This window comes from Halichondria panicea, chromosome 5 (genome assembly GCF_963675165.1).
Source record: "Halichondria panicea chromosome 5, odHalPani1.1, whole genome shotgun sequence".
NCBI classification, from domain to species: Eukaryota; Metazoa; Porifera; class Demospongiae; order Suberitida; family Halichondriidae; genus Halichondria; species Halichondria panicea.
In genome coordinates, this window is record NC_087381.1 from 5,287,533 (window position 1) to 5,302,004 (window position 14,472).

Below are 14,472 nucleotides of genomic sequence, written 5' to 3' on the forward strand. Positions count from 1 at the left end.
AGAACGAATGGTAGAACTGTCCCCCTATTTTTGGGAACATGATAGGTGTCACGCCCACATGATATTTGTGTTGACTCAGCAGGTATTTTTATGCACTGTCAGCGCTATTTTACTGTGCTTTCTTGTGGAGTCTCTCCAAGAGGCATTTTCTACTAGTCTATCAATCTTAGTATCTACTATAAGTGTTAGGCCACTCCAAGTGACACTCTGGTTTCTGGTCCTGAAGTTTTTCTAATTGCATGCGGGCGGGCGGCTTTTCTCATTATGTCAATATCAATTTCACCTCATTATTTTGCAAATAAATATCATTATCACACTATTTTGTACCACGTGGACCATTCTGCGCATGCGTAGTGAGATAGAAATCCAATAATGAGATAGAATAAAATCTGATGCGGGCGGTGGACCAGAAACCAGAGTATCACTTGGAGTGGCCTTACATTAACACAGGAGCCATAGAAAGCGCTAGACTCGCCAGCCAGCCCTTCCTCGGGGTAAGGGACTGGTGGATTGCCTATCTGAGAGTTGTGCCGTTACCTGAATCTGGTAATGACCAATCAGAGTGCAGTATCAATGTCATGTGACATTCTTACGCCCACAGTATCGCTTAGTTAGTTTCTTTGTGGTACAATGCATGATGGATTGGCAAGACTGTGCTAGTGCAAGATTAAGCGACCAAGCAGAGCTTATCAATCAAGCTGCAATTGAGACAAATCCTCCAGTGACTTTAGTATGTAGATGATTTGCACCACTTGTCTTACATTGGAGAAAATCTTTCCAGTCTGAAAGTATGTGGGGATGGAAAGGGCTTGACAGTAGCCTTCTACCAACCAGTTCTCATGGTTTCTTGGTTTCTCTGCCACAAACTAAGCAAGGGGAGCTTATTTGTAATTGTGTAGCCATTTGCAACCCACGCATATCAGATATTACAAACCACATGGTGATGTCATACACGATGTCATGCTAAAATTCCACCAGCACAACTCTCAGATAGGCAATCCACAAGTTCCTTTATACCCCGAGGAAGGGCTGGCTGGAGAGTCTAAGAAAGCGCAACAAACTCTTACACTGTAAGTTTATAGCTCATTTCTTCACAACTATGACAATGGTATTCATTTTCTTATGTCACAGGATATAGCTAGGCATTATTTATAACTACTGTGGAGTACTATGATTGTTTGTAGTCTTTTAGCTAGCTAGGAAAGCAAGTTTTGGTGTTGTGCTTCCGTATATTCTCTTCTTTCTCCGTACACTCACAATTCCTCCGTGAAACTTGATGATAAATTATGACGCGAGGCCACACCTAAATGTGGGCGTTACATCCTGTCATGCTGCAGGAATGCAATACGGGAGTAACTCATTAGCAAAAAGGTCAACTTATGTCGTACCTCCTCTGCTTGCGCTATGTTTGCAACTGCATGCTAGATCCAGAGGAGGTCTAGCCTCGAGACCAGGCCAATTAAAATACGGCCTGGTCTCTATTGCATGCGTGATAGTGCACATGCGCTAACTGAGTCTCCCAGAATATGGGTAACTTGTATACTTTATAGTAAACCTTTGTAAAATTATACCGTAAACTGGTTTGTTTACTAGTTTCTTTCCGTATTAATTTTAACAAATACTTGTCTCCTGTGAAGTTGTGGCTTATGCTCTCTATTGCGTTGTCGAGAAGGCTTGCTAGCTAGCTGTGGCCCTCTATGGTGTTGTCGAGAAGGCTTGCATCTAGTCTGAAGCCAGCAGAAGCTCTCATTTGTACAGAAACCAAGTTCAAACTGAACATCACACGACCATCCAACCATTATAGAGGTAGATGAGAGCCTCTTCTGCCTTCTCGACAATACCATAGAGGGCCACAGCTAGCTATAGCTAGGCTACAAAGCTTCATATACATAGTAGATAGTACATGGGCGTGTATGGACCACGCCTATGATTAATTACACATGCAATATATACCAGGCCGTATTTTAATCGGCCTGGATTCGAGGCTAGAGGAGGTCCGACAACCGTGCGCCTAGAATTAATATTTGCTGAATCAGCATTTAATAAAACTTGCCTTTACAGGAGAGTTAGAGCTCCTATTACTAAAACTAGGCCTAACAATACAAGACAGAGGGCTAAGTCTAACAAGAGTGCAACACCTACCTCTAAAGGCAAGTTTTATGAAAATGCTGATTCAGCAAACAGACTCTGTGCGCCTAACATTAATGTTTGCCAAACATTACTACTGAATGTTAGGCACACGGTTGTCGGACTTTCTCTGTGCTAGATCTAGAGGAGGTTGGTCACGATTGTTAATTAATCTTCTATTTGTAACCTCCAATTCCTACAGTAAATGCACAGAAGCCATTGAAGGAACCCCAACCCGCTGAGTCAGCACTTTTATCTTATTTTGGCATTCGAGCGTTTATCTGTTTTGTATTACGTCTCCTGTTAGCCTATGAGTCATAGTAGTTTAAAACAATCGTTGCTACACCTGCTATATTAATACAGGAGTCAAAGAAACAAGGAAAGTGCAGCAACAACTGGAACTTTGTGACTAATCTTAGTTTCTGGCTTATTACTTCGAGTATTCACGTTCTAGTATCACTGAGTATCCTACTAGTATAAAAGGCTATGATCGTTTCAGCCTTTTGGCTTAGCTAGGATAGCTACTTTCTCTAGCTCTCAAGTTTCCATGGAATTGGAGGTTACAAAGAAAATTAGAAGATTAATTAACAATTAATCGTGACCAACCTCCTCTGTAGACTGGAAACCACGCCCCTTTCTTTAGGGAAAGAGACTGTCCAGGTGACTATAAACGACTCGTCTTCATTGCGTACTGAATTTTGCGGAAGTGGTTCAGGGAAAAGGGTGTGGTCACCAGTGTTGCGGTTTAGTATACTTTGGCTAGATCTACTGTACTCTAGCAAGCTAGCTAGCTCAGCCACCTACCAAACTTAATTTCAATCACAAGTCAACTGCTGCAAAACTATGTCCAAGTCTGGAGCTAGCTGTCACCTGGATGTACCTAGTTCTTGTCCTGTCTGTGGCAATGATACCGCTGTAATAGAAACTCAAATGTTGCTTGCAATAGGGCAAAGCAAAGGGACTTTCCATAAACCATTCGGCAGAGAGACAAATATATCTCTGCATCTCTGCTACTTCTGTCTGTTATTTTTGCAGTGGCCTTGTAGCCAGCCAAGTTGTAGCAACTTTAGAATTGCTTCTGGAGAAGTACTGATAGACAACTTATATCTAGCCTTGAGACCAGCCGTTCGTTATCTGAAAGAACGCCTGGTCAAGTTCTAATGTAGCACTCGTTCTATGGTCCAGGAATTTCTTGGACCGGTAATTGCCCGCACAAGGTCCGCACAAGGTGTATTACCCATGAATATCATTATGATGCTATAAAACGCTGACTCAGCTAGACAAGTTGCACATTAGAACTTGACCAGGCGTTCTTTCAGATAACGAACGGCTGGTCTCGAGGCTAACTTATATCCAAACAGCTAGCTAAGTAGACTTACTGCAACTGTACAGCTAAAAATATCAATTATAAATAAAATTTATGCTTAGTGTGCAACATTGAGGTTTAGATATCTCCCACGCATTCATGCACACACTACATTCCAAGCATTCCGTTGGGACGAGTCGTTGATAGTCACCTGGCCAGTCTCTTTCCCTAAAGAAAGGGGCGTGGTTTCCAGTCTACCTCCTCTGTAGCTAGATCTAGTCTACTGCTAGCCTCGTTCCCAGGCCGATCCGTCTCCAATTGAACGCTAGGTCGGAACGAGGCTAGTCTACTGCATGCAACATGGAGCACAGATCTCAGACTTTTTCAGCCTAGCCAGTTGCAAGCAAGCTTAGCAGCCTCACCCCATCTCACTCTCAGTGCAGTAGGCATTGTGATTCTTTCATTAATTTTATAAAGTACGTATATACAATCCTTTTGTTCATGATTAAAACGAGTTTTTGTAATAAGCTTTTTCGATTCAGTATTCACTCATTAATATGAAAGTTCAAAGGTCTAATTGTGAGCAAAGTGTAAAAAGCTACAAAATTTCTGAGGCACTTTTATCACTTCGCCCCTTTCTACTAGCCCCCCCCTTTCATTTTTCCTGTATATGTATACGTATGCCCAGTATATAGACTCTCGATATACCGGCCATTTGGTTTGGCACGGATTGCTATAGCTAGATGTTTACTGCACAAAACTCACCTTGAAGTACGGCCACTCTGCTATTCCGTATACTGCACGGCCAGTGCATGCTGGCTTCCCCAAACTATAGGTTTTTAACACGTTTAATTCGGCCGGATATGACGTTTTGGGTGTGGTTTAGCAGATAAATGATGACGTCATTTCCTGTTTTTTTAACTGACAAAAATACACAAAAGGACAGAGTCTGAACAAAATTGTTTGATTTTTTTTACACACTGGCTCTGCAATGTCGGCAAAAAAAAGAACTTTGACCTCAAAAATGGCTGACATCAGCAATAATGACTTAATTGAGGAGGTGAGCAAAACCCGAGGAGGGAGGTTGAGCTGAAACAAGTATGCAACTAACAGTGACCTTAGCTAGTATACCTGCAAATTTACTTAGTATATTCCGTTTTGTCAAGTAATTGTATTTTAGTCAAGCGGTTTGCGCACGCGCACTATAGTATCTAAATGAGTTAGACACAGTTTTGTCGGTGTCCATGTGATTTAGAAGCCCTCAGCCACTTGTAGTACCCTCGCTACGTTCGAGATACTAAATCAGTGCCTTTGGGCTTCTAAATCCCATGGACATGCACCTCCAAAACAGTGTCTAACTATTATTTATGTGTATACATTCCCTCCACGTTGAAGGAGCTCCAGCATACACTGGAACATCATAGCTTAATTAATGGAAACAAAAGTCTATCTGAAGCATGGCTTGATGAATCATCTTCAAGGATAGAAGCTATATATAATTATGCCTCGGTGCATGCGCATGCGCACGCGAGGTATATACGGTAGTTTGTGTGTGTGTGTGTGTGTGTGTGTGTGTGTGTGTGTGTGTGTCTATCTGTCTGTCTGTCTGTCAGTGTGTCTAGTGTATAGACAGACTGCTACAGCTGCTCAAGGATCACAATGAAGTTCAAGTAAGAGTTTCTATAGGCTTCTATAGTCATGTTTTCTTGGATTTCAATTCATGTATTTGCAAAATAATGCTTGGTTCTCGAGTTATGCCTAGTTTTGCTAATTCCATTGCAGCCTTTTCAGAAGAGTGGGTAGCAAATCTTTTCCATGGAGTGTTGCTTCTCTACTTAGTAGTTAGCTCTGCGTTAGAACACTCGCTATTAATTGGTAGTTGCATGAGTGAGAAGACTATAGAGAGCTGCAAGGCGCTGCTGTTGCAGCCATTAATTTGGACTTTTGGCATCGATCGTTTTTAACAACAATCATGCTCGAGGAGGCGACCTAGTGTTAAATTGGAGACAAAACCACTTCTGAGTTTCTCGGCATGCAGCAAAATTAATATTCTAATAATTTATGTGTATAAAAGCTATTGCTAATGCACCTATCAATGATATGCCCCCCCCCCACCTGGGGCGATATATGGGGGAAACGTGGGGAAGTGACAACCCATCAGTGACCTTTCCCCCATGCATGTATCAGCTGTGTACTTTCCCCCATGTTACCCCCATCCCCCATGCATGTTGAGTAGGCCAAAAAATTTACTAACAATTTGTTGACCATTTCCCCCATGTACTTCCCATGTAGATCTTATCTACTAGTGTCTAATTATAATTTTAGCTCCTCTTAATTCTATATAAAGACAGTGTGCATGGGTTCATTCAACAATTTGCAAAACAACATACATGCATGGTGAGAGGCATTAGCACAGCGCATGCAGCTTGCATCTTATGAATGTTTTTTAGGGACAAGAACTGAAGGATAGATTAGTTGTCGGTGGGGGGGGGGGGCAAAATAATCCATGACGTGCAGGCGGCCTCCCTCCATGCACTAAGTCTATATACACCTCTCTTAAAAGTACACAGTGACTGATTAGGCTTCAATTAAGCTGCCCAATTACCTGTCAGACATATAATTTTATCAACTCACAAAGTTATATCCTCAGCAACATAATTGTTGCTAAATAAAGGCTTGTTCCCTGTCCTGTCTTCTTTTCTTAACATTCAACCAATAGTTCATTGCTTCCTTAAAGTTCCACTTTTTTATTTATCTCATGCACAAAGTGATAATTCTCAAAAACACGTCACAACGTCGGAACACCCATGCACACAGGCCAATTTAATGAAAATGATATTCGGTGTATATAACGGTTTTCACGAAATGTATAAGTGACAATGACTATCAATCATGCATATAATATTATATGTAAGTGGACCGTGTTTGTTATGCCTCGGTGCGCATGCAAGCGAGGTATACGGTATAGTGTGCATGTGTGTGTGTGTGTGTCTGTCTGTCTGTCTGTGTTACAGCTGCTCAAGGATCAATGAACTATATTAGTAAGAGTTTCTATATAGGCTTCTATAGTCATGGATTTTAATTCGTGGATTTGCAAAAATAATACTTCGTTCTCGCCTACTTTTGCTTACTTGGAATGCCTTTGCAGCCTTTTCAGAAGAGTGCGTAGCAAAACTTGTCTATGTAGTGTTACTACTCTATACTTAGTAGTTATAGCTCTACACTAGAACGCTAGCTATTGGTATAACCGCAAGAGTGAGAAGAGAGCTGTAAGGCTCTGCTGATGCAGCCATTCATTTTATAGACTTTTGGCATCCATCATTTTTAACAACAATCATGGTCGATCATTACCCACTCGTAATTGAGTTTCTTTGTGCATCTAAATGTTTTTCATAAACGACAAGAGAAGTGGATAACACTAGGAATATTTTTGGCCACTCATTCATTAGTGGAAGTTAGTGGGTAAGGATCTATGCATCTTCAAGTTTAAGTTATATACAATAGGTAATGATCATCAACATAACTAGTTAGGTGTGTGTACAGTTGGTGTGCAAGTTAACTTAATGACCCTGTACCTCATGGTAATGCTCGTAGAAAATGTGCCATCATGATAATTATAATGTGTGTAAAAGCTATAGCTTTGCTTTGACACCTCCACCGAGGCATCAGCACCCGCGGTGCTTTCATTAAACAATTAATGTACTTTATATATAGCTATAATCTAGAGTGTTCATGGTGTTGTTAGTCTTATTACAGATTGACGTACGGCTCTCTCTCTCTCCAGCATTATGGTACTTCTCCCAGCCTAGTATAATTATCATCCATTAATTATACAAACGGTATAGAAACGTCTAAAAACTTCTGAATTAATAAAAGCACCCAAGTGCAATGGTGCTTTTAATTCAGACGTTTAAAGTCCTTGGCATGCTAATGATAATGATGCATGCAATATATGTTTTGTTAAGATGCCGTTGAATGATATTTTTTATTGCTGTGTAACCATTAATTTTTACTTGCTGCTTATATATTCCAGAGAGTGCTCGTGTAGATCGGCATGCATTATCAAAAGGTAAATCATGCATGTAATGTGACTACAGTCTATAATTATATACTCTCTATACTTTGGGGACATTTAATTTCAGTCTTCAGCAAGACATCAAAAACTTAGAAACTGACTGTAAAAAGTAAGTTGCATGCATGGATGGTGCATTCCCTTAACATGCTTATAATTATACCTTATACTGATTTTTCACGTAATATACAAGACTCAGAGAAGACAAATTGTCGTTGCAACAGGAAGTTCAAAAGTATAAGGAGATAAGTGATGGGTAAGATTAGTTTGTTTGCATATCTGGCTATAATAGCATGCATGCAGGCTCACGTGATGCATGTGCATGCATGCATGCTTGTAAACTGCATGGCAATTGCATTTCAAGTCAGCCATAATTATATAGCAGAGGGTACTCGAGCACACACCCCTGACCTTACAGTGGTAGATCCATAAACATAAGTGAGTGGGAGGCTTAAGCAGCTAGTTAGTTATGCATTAAAATAAATTCAAGAGAATTACGTCATCTATATATAATATAGAACCGCAACGCTATTGTATGTGTATGCAAACATAGAAAAATCATTTTCATACATAACATGCCAGCAGTAAAGTATAGGCTTTCAAACTTATATAAATATTACACTTTTATTTTTCAGAAGTACATCGCACTTACGAAATTATGCTAGTAATATCATGATCAGCCAATTAAGGCCTATATATACTGCGTACTCCCTATACGTATAATATAGAACTATACTTATAAGGGCCGACAAGGCCTTGGTTAAATTAACAGGATTTGTGGCAGTAGAAACAGAAAAAACTACAGCCAATCTATATGCATGTGGGGTATCCAATCCAATGCAGTTGGCTCAGATAGAATTTGTTTTATCGTGCAGACATCAAGAGTTTGTGAAGGAAAAACTGATGGAGACAGACAAAAATCACACCCGGGTCTGTGCATGTAGTCAAAGAGATTACGGCAATACCCATGCTGGGTAAGCTATATATTTTCTATCACCCGTTATATAATTATCTCGTCTATATTAGTATACTTCGAGGCGTAGCCGCACGAGGAATACAATAAAGAGATGACTGCATGTGTGTATGTCTGTGTGTGTGTCTGTTCCACTGCATGTAACTGCTCAATGGTTGCAATGCGACGAAAACTAACAGCTTCTATATAGGCTTCTAGCCACGTTCTCTTGAATTTTGATTCGTGGAAGTATTAACTATAAAGCTTATTTCTCGAGTTATGGTTATAGTTTGACTCACAGTAAAGGCTGCATGTTGCAGTCTCTTCAGAATCTTTCATAATAGCATCATCGGTCTGCATAAATTTTCTATTCAACTTATGTCTAGTTTGTTTTGGAGAAGAAGATGCTCCTCATGGGGCGGTATTAGTTGGTTGCTAGGCTTGTATCTGCATGTATTTAATATTAATTTGTGGTGTTTTCATTCGCTGGAAACTTTGGTTAAAGATGTCGGTTAAGGGTTCAGCTAGTCTGCACAATTATACTTTTAAAACCTTGGGGTTGATGTTGTCGATATACCTGCATGCATGCATGTTGTCTTCGTAGGGTTTATAGGGAGGCTAAATTGTGACCCATGGAGTTTAGTCAAATGTTTCAATTTAGCTTTTGGGGTTTGGCTGCTAGTCTCAGTGCTATAGTTTTGTGTCGTAATACATTTTAGCTGAGGGATTGGTTTTGTATAATTGTAGTTGCTCTAGTTTGCATAGCTTGCTACGGTATAGTATGCATGCATGTTTCCTTTTCAGAGAGCAAGTCCAGGTTTTAATACGTTTCACGTTATGTTTATCCTTGCTGTTGTGGGTAATTCTTGACATTGGTTCAGGGGCGGATCCAGGAATGTTGGTAGGGGGGGGAGAATCACAAAACAATTTTCTAAAAAAAAAGGTCAAAAAGCTCAACTGTTTTTCAGTGTACAGTAGACTCTCGTTAATCCGGTCACCCTTGGGACCATGCAGCTTGGCCGGAATAGCGAGGTGGCTGCAGCTCAGGAAATAGCCGCGGCTTAAAAACTACCTTATACCTCGAATCTAATGACTACTTTTGCGGTTCTTGTCTCGAGGATAGTGTAGGATAATGAATTATTCTATTCTCTATTTAAGTGTAATTCAATTTTATTTGCTAAACCACACCCAAAACGTTATATCCGGCCGTAATAATTATACGTATAAAATTACATTGAAAACCTTGTTTGGGACAGCCAGCACTGGCCGGTAAACGGAATAGCGAGTGTCTGTACTTCAGGGTGAGTTTTGTGCAGTAAACATTATAGCTAGCATTCTGTGCCAAGCCAAATGGCCGGTATATCGAGGTGGCCGTACTTCAGAGAGCCGGAATAGCGAGAGTCTACTGTATAGCTATATTCTAGTTCTGAGGTGATTGTCTGGATCAATTTTTGTGTTTTCTGCACGGCTCATCAAGAATTCTCGGTCATGCTCAGTATCAAACTGGGTGCATGTGGTCATGATAATGTCACCTAGCTACATATCGTGATCCAGTAAGTACATGTAGCTGATAGATCATAGAACCTCGCTAATCCGAATAGAGCCGGACCAGACACCATCTGAATACATGAAATTTCCGGATCAACGGATGTTATTAATTGATTATGAATATCATTAACAACGACACTTTTATACATGTATTATGATATTACTGTAGCCAGAAGGGAAGCTGCTAGCTAGAACAGTCTTTTATCTCAACTTTCTCTCCAATATACAGTGAGTCTTGTGAGCTCTTTCTTTGTTTTCTTTGCAGTGGCCATAATTGTCTTGAGCAGTTTATGAATGAAGCAATATGGATTGCGCATGCGCAGTAGTCTATTGTACTGACAGCCTCTCCTCTTTTTCAGTTTGCATTTTGTCCGGATTTGCGAGGTTTCGGATGAAAGGGGTCCGGATTAGCGAGGTTCTACTGTAGTCTTAGATGAAGGTTCTTAGAAGGAAGGGGGGGGGATAATCCCCCTATTTTATACCCCTGGATCCGCCCCTGTGCATGGTTTGTAGTTTAAAGTTTCTTGTGGAATAGGCTGCTTACATGTACGATTTTGATTGGGCTGTGAAAACTATAAGAAGTGATCGGAGTAGCGTAAGGATTGGTTGATCCAGTTTTGTGATGAAATCGCATAGAGATTGGGAGTATAAGTGTATAGACAGGGGCCTGAAAGAGAAGACCAGTTACCGTTAGGGCAATTGATCATGAAATCGCCAGTAATAGTCAAATTTGGAAAGAGAGCTAGATAATTATAAGCAGGTGATTGATATACTCTCTTGATGCATGGTGAGAGGGGTAATATAAACGTAGACAATTATAATCTTTGGGATAGTTGCAACTTTTACCATGCAGCTATTAGTTCGCCCGTGATGGAGGGAGTATAATTGTTTTGACGTTAGAAAGTCATACTATAATTATTGTCCCCCACCATGTGACATTCTGTCGAGATAATAATTGTATCTCTCTATATACTTGCTGTAATTTCTTAGAAAATTATGTATTAGTTATAGCCATGTTTGGAATAGTTATATGAGATCCAACTACAATTTCAATGTGAAAATTGCTAGGATTGGCCGGGGGAACCACCAAAAAGCATGGAAACAAGAAATCAGATGAAAGCATAACTCCAATCCGTTACAACGTCATTCACATGTATATACTGGTTGTTTTCCATGTTTTTCCCGGCCAATCCAAGCAATTTTTACTGGTGGGGTGAGGACCGATCCCTTATATACATCCATTTTGGAATGTACGGGCATATAATCATGATGATTTGTGATGAATTGATGTTCCTAATATACATGCAGTGTTGAGCACAGGTACACACAGTCCATCCATGCGTATAGTAACATGCATTACTGGTGATCTGCATGGAATGATGTGGTGAATGGAAGCTGGTAGATGGATCTGGAACACAGTCTATAATTATACTATAATGTAACGGATTGGAGTTATATGCTCTCGTCTGATTTCTTGTTTCCACGCTTTTCGGTGGTCCCCCCGCCAATCCTAGCAATTTTCACATTGCAAATGTTTTTCTAGTCGGATTCCCTTTCTTTTTCAGTACATAAGTATAACTTTACATATCATGACATGGATAAGTGGAACGTCAAGAGGCATGCAGTACAGAAGTTTAAGAGAGAAGACAGGACTAATAATAATAGTGCAATAATTTTATTGCTTGATATGTTGAAATTTATAACAGCCATTTTAAGTTATTTCAATGATATCTAGCCAGTGCATAATTATAGCATACCTGTCAGAGGAAGGGAGCTAGAGCTGAATAGTGTAAAGAAAAGCAACACCTCAGGCTCTGGAAAAGCACTGCATAGCGCACAGTTTTTTAGCTACGCCTATCTATTATTTGGCCACAACGTAAAGATGGCGGAATTGTCTAGGTAAGAGAAGTAGAGACTGAGAGGTCATCTGCCTCGTGGAAGCAATCGCAAATTTGAAGAAGCGCTTGTAATCTAGGTTGTAGTCGTTTGGAAACCCTGTGCAGAATGTCCTGGATATGGCTGTACTTGGAGAAAATGCTGGGCAAGAATTAAACTTACTTACTTACATACAAAGAGAGAAAAGGCTATATAAACTATCTGTCCATTCAGTTTCTTGATGTGGCCTTTCCCTGCAGAGATAGAACAGTTTAAACAGGAGTCAAAATAATATTATGAAATGAAATAATATTGCTAAACACAGGCAAACCCACTGCCAATCCTATGTAAAACCTATACTGATTTAGTGATTGGAGAAATTTCAGCTTTGTTATAATAATTATTTTGTGGTTGCATGCATGCAGGAAATCAGGTTCAATTTGGTCCAAACTGTTTTGGAAACCATGTGAACAATGCCCTGAACTCGAGCAAAAAATAAAAGAGTTAAGAGATGACATCAAAGACAAGGATACTACCTTACAGAGGTAGCATTATTATTTTATAATTGACATGCTAACAATGTGTCAATTAACATACAGGTTTTCTGTCAAAATAAATACCGACTTTGCACGTTACCAAGATAACTCGTTAGAAGAAGGTGTTGTGAGAAGTCTGTGGAATGACTTATTTCTGTATAAAGCTCAAGATTTACCCAAAGACATCACCTACTCACAGAAAAATGAAATCCTCCGTGTCTTCTGTGACATGTTCATGGTGAGTGCATGCACTGCATGCATGATCATGATTATACTTCACTGGCATGTATATACATGCTGCAAAAAGTCAGTGCTTATTTATCGGGGTCCCACTTGGGTCTGTATCATAGCAACTGGGTGGGGTAAACCATAAACTCCACATTCCTCATAAACTTCCTTGCCTTGAGGCCCGAGTTGAGGGTGCACTGATTTTATACTACAACCAAAATGAAGCTATAGACACTGGTTGGCAAGGGTAGGACATGTGGGTGAGCTAGGCTCGTTAAACACCATGCAGGAAGGCGGGGGAAAGGGTGGAGCTCAATTAATGGGACATTGACAAGTCAGTATACTCCACTGCTATACTATATAATTATATACATTAGAATTTATGCAACGTAAGTGACCATCCTCCTTATTAGGGCTTTGCCCTCGGCCTCGGAGGTTTACTGCCATACATATAATTATAGTGGACAATAACTATAAGGGTGCATGTCAGGCGTAATTTATAATTATGAAGGCTGCATAATTATAATCATAATAATTAAATATTAGGACATTGGTGACAGTGTACAGGAAGAGCTAATTGAGAGAATGGCTGATTGTTTGAGAGCTCTTTTCACTCCTCAGCCGAGCCCTGATGCGGAGACTAATCTGAAAGAAGTCCAGCGTGCTTTTTCTATCCTTGTTAATATCCCAAAGGTTAAGGAGGATTTCACCCTCTATGTGAGTAATTATAATACAACGCAGCATGCATGCATGCATGCAGATGCTACATATACCTATACTGTTACAATGAGTAACATGATACATGCATATGATGATGATAGTGTTATTATATAATTATACAGCCTAAAATGCTAACAAAGTTCAAGGAAACTAAGCAGTGTTGCCAATTGACAAACATGGACAAATTTGTTCAAAGTGCACTATCCCTGTGTGTAAAAATGAGCAAACGAGTCCCACCATACCTCATTTCCAACGTTGAAAAACATTTTGTATCAGAACTTCATGAGTGGAAGTATGTCCGAGGAACTCCAGACCCTCAAGAAAATCCAGAAATACCTGTGAGCTACCTTCGCCCCATTGTATACCACAACTATCAAGGGACGGTGTTCCTCCCAGGAGTGGTGGTCACTAGCACCAGCAGTGTTCACAATGAAGACACTGTTTCAGGATCATCGGATGCAACAAATGCACAGCAACCAGCCGCAGGTATACATACATACCAATGATAACGTCCTGATATAATAGCTGCTCTATAATAAATTATGCATGGTAGTGAAACCTCACCCAGTTTAATTGCTATGATGCATAACCAGTATTATATTTATGCATTATGAATGCTTGATGTATATATATTATATAGATACTGCAAGTACCATGGACTAAAATCATGACAGAAATGAGATATAAAGAGAATCGAAGATCGAAGAGAGTATATATATAGTATGAATATATCGTATAGACAAAATAAATAATGTATATAGCAGCTAGTGTACTAACCTAGAAATGCTGATGGCAAGCCTGTATATAGAAACAGGTTACCATAATTGTAATAAACAACAAAACTATATATAATTATGTGAATGTTGCAACATAAATTTTGTTGCATGAGCATTTGAAGTACTATATAGTGGAATTGCTGAGGAAGTGTTGCCAGAGGAAATTCTTCAATGTGGCTTTGATGGTGCTGCTCGTGAGGTTCATGTTCGATTGGTGGCAGGCTATTCCATAATCTTGGGAGACGATAAACTGAGAGTGTTCGTACGTTAGTACGTGTGATTTAATCTATGATTGTCCGAGGATCTGGTGTATAGCCTGTAGTTGGTGTGAC

At 39.9% G+C, this 14,472-nt stretch overlaps 1 protein-coding gene across 1 annotated transcript; it reads left to right on the plus strand.

The window, feature by feature from the left end:
* The first annotated feature begins 958 nt into the window (after positions 1–958).
* LOC135335736 (uncharacterized) lies at positions 959–14,201 on the plus strand. The gene is made up of 10 exons (XM_064531277.1): positions 959–1,070; positions 7,467–7,502; positions 7,576–7,617; positions 7,699–7,761; positions 8,381–8,479; positions 12,306–12,425; positions 12,480–12,654; positions 13,191–13,361; positions 13,487–13,850; positions 14,005–14,201. Exons 1-10 carry the CDS (start codon positions 961–963, stop codon positions 14,025–14,027), a joined length of 1,203 nt encoding a protein of 400 aa, XP_064387347.1. The 5' UTR covers positions 959–960; the 3' UTR covers positions 14,028–14,201.
* The last annotated feature ends 271 nt before the right edge of the window (positions 14,202–14,472 follow it).

Excerpts from the sequence above, each read along its gene's own strand:
- LOC135335736 (XM_064531277.1), top strand. The coding sequence starts at position 961 with ATGCTAAAATTCCACCAGCACAACTCTCAGATAGGCAATCCACAAGTT. Across the intron at positions 7,762-8,380 it reads TATAAGGAGATAAGTGATGG|ACATCAAGAGTTTGTGAAGG; the intron begins GTAAGATTAGTT and ends TTTATCGTGCAG. Across the intron at positions 12,655-13,190 it reads TCTTCTGTGACATGTTCATG|GACATTGGTGACAGTGTACA; the intron begins GTGAGTGCATGC and ends ATTAAATATTAG.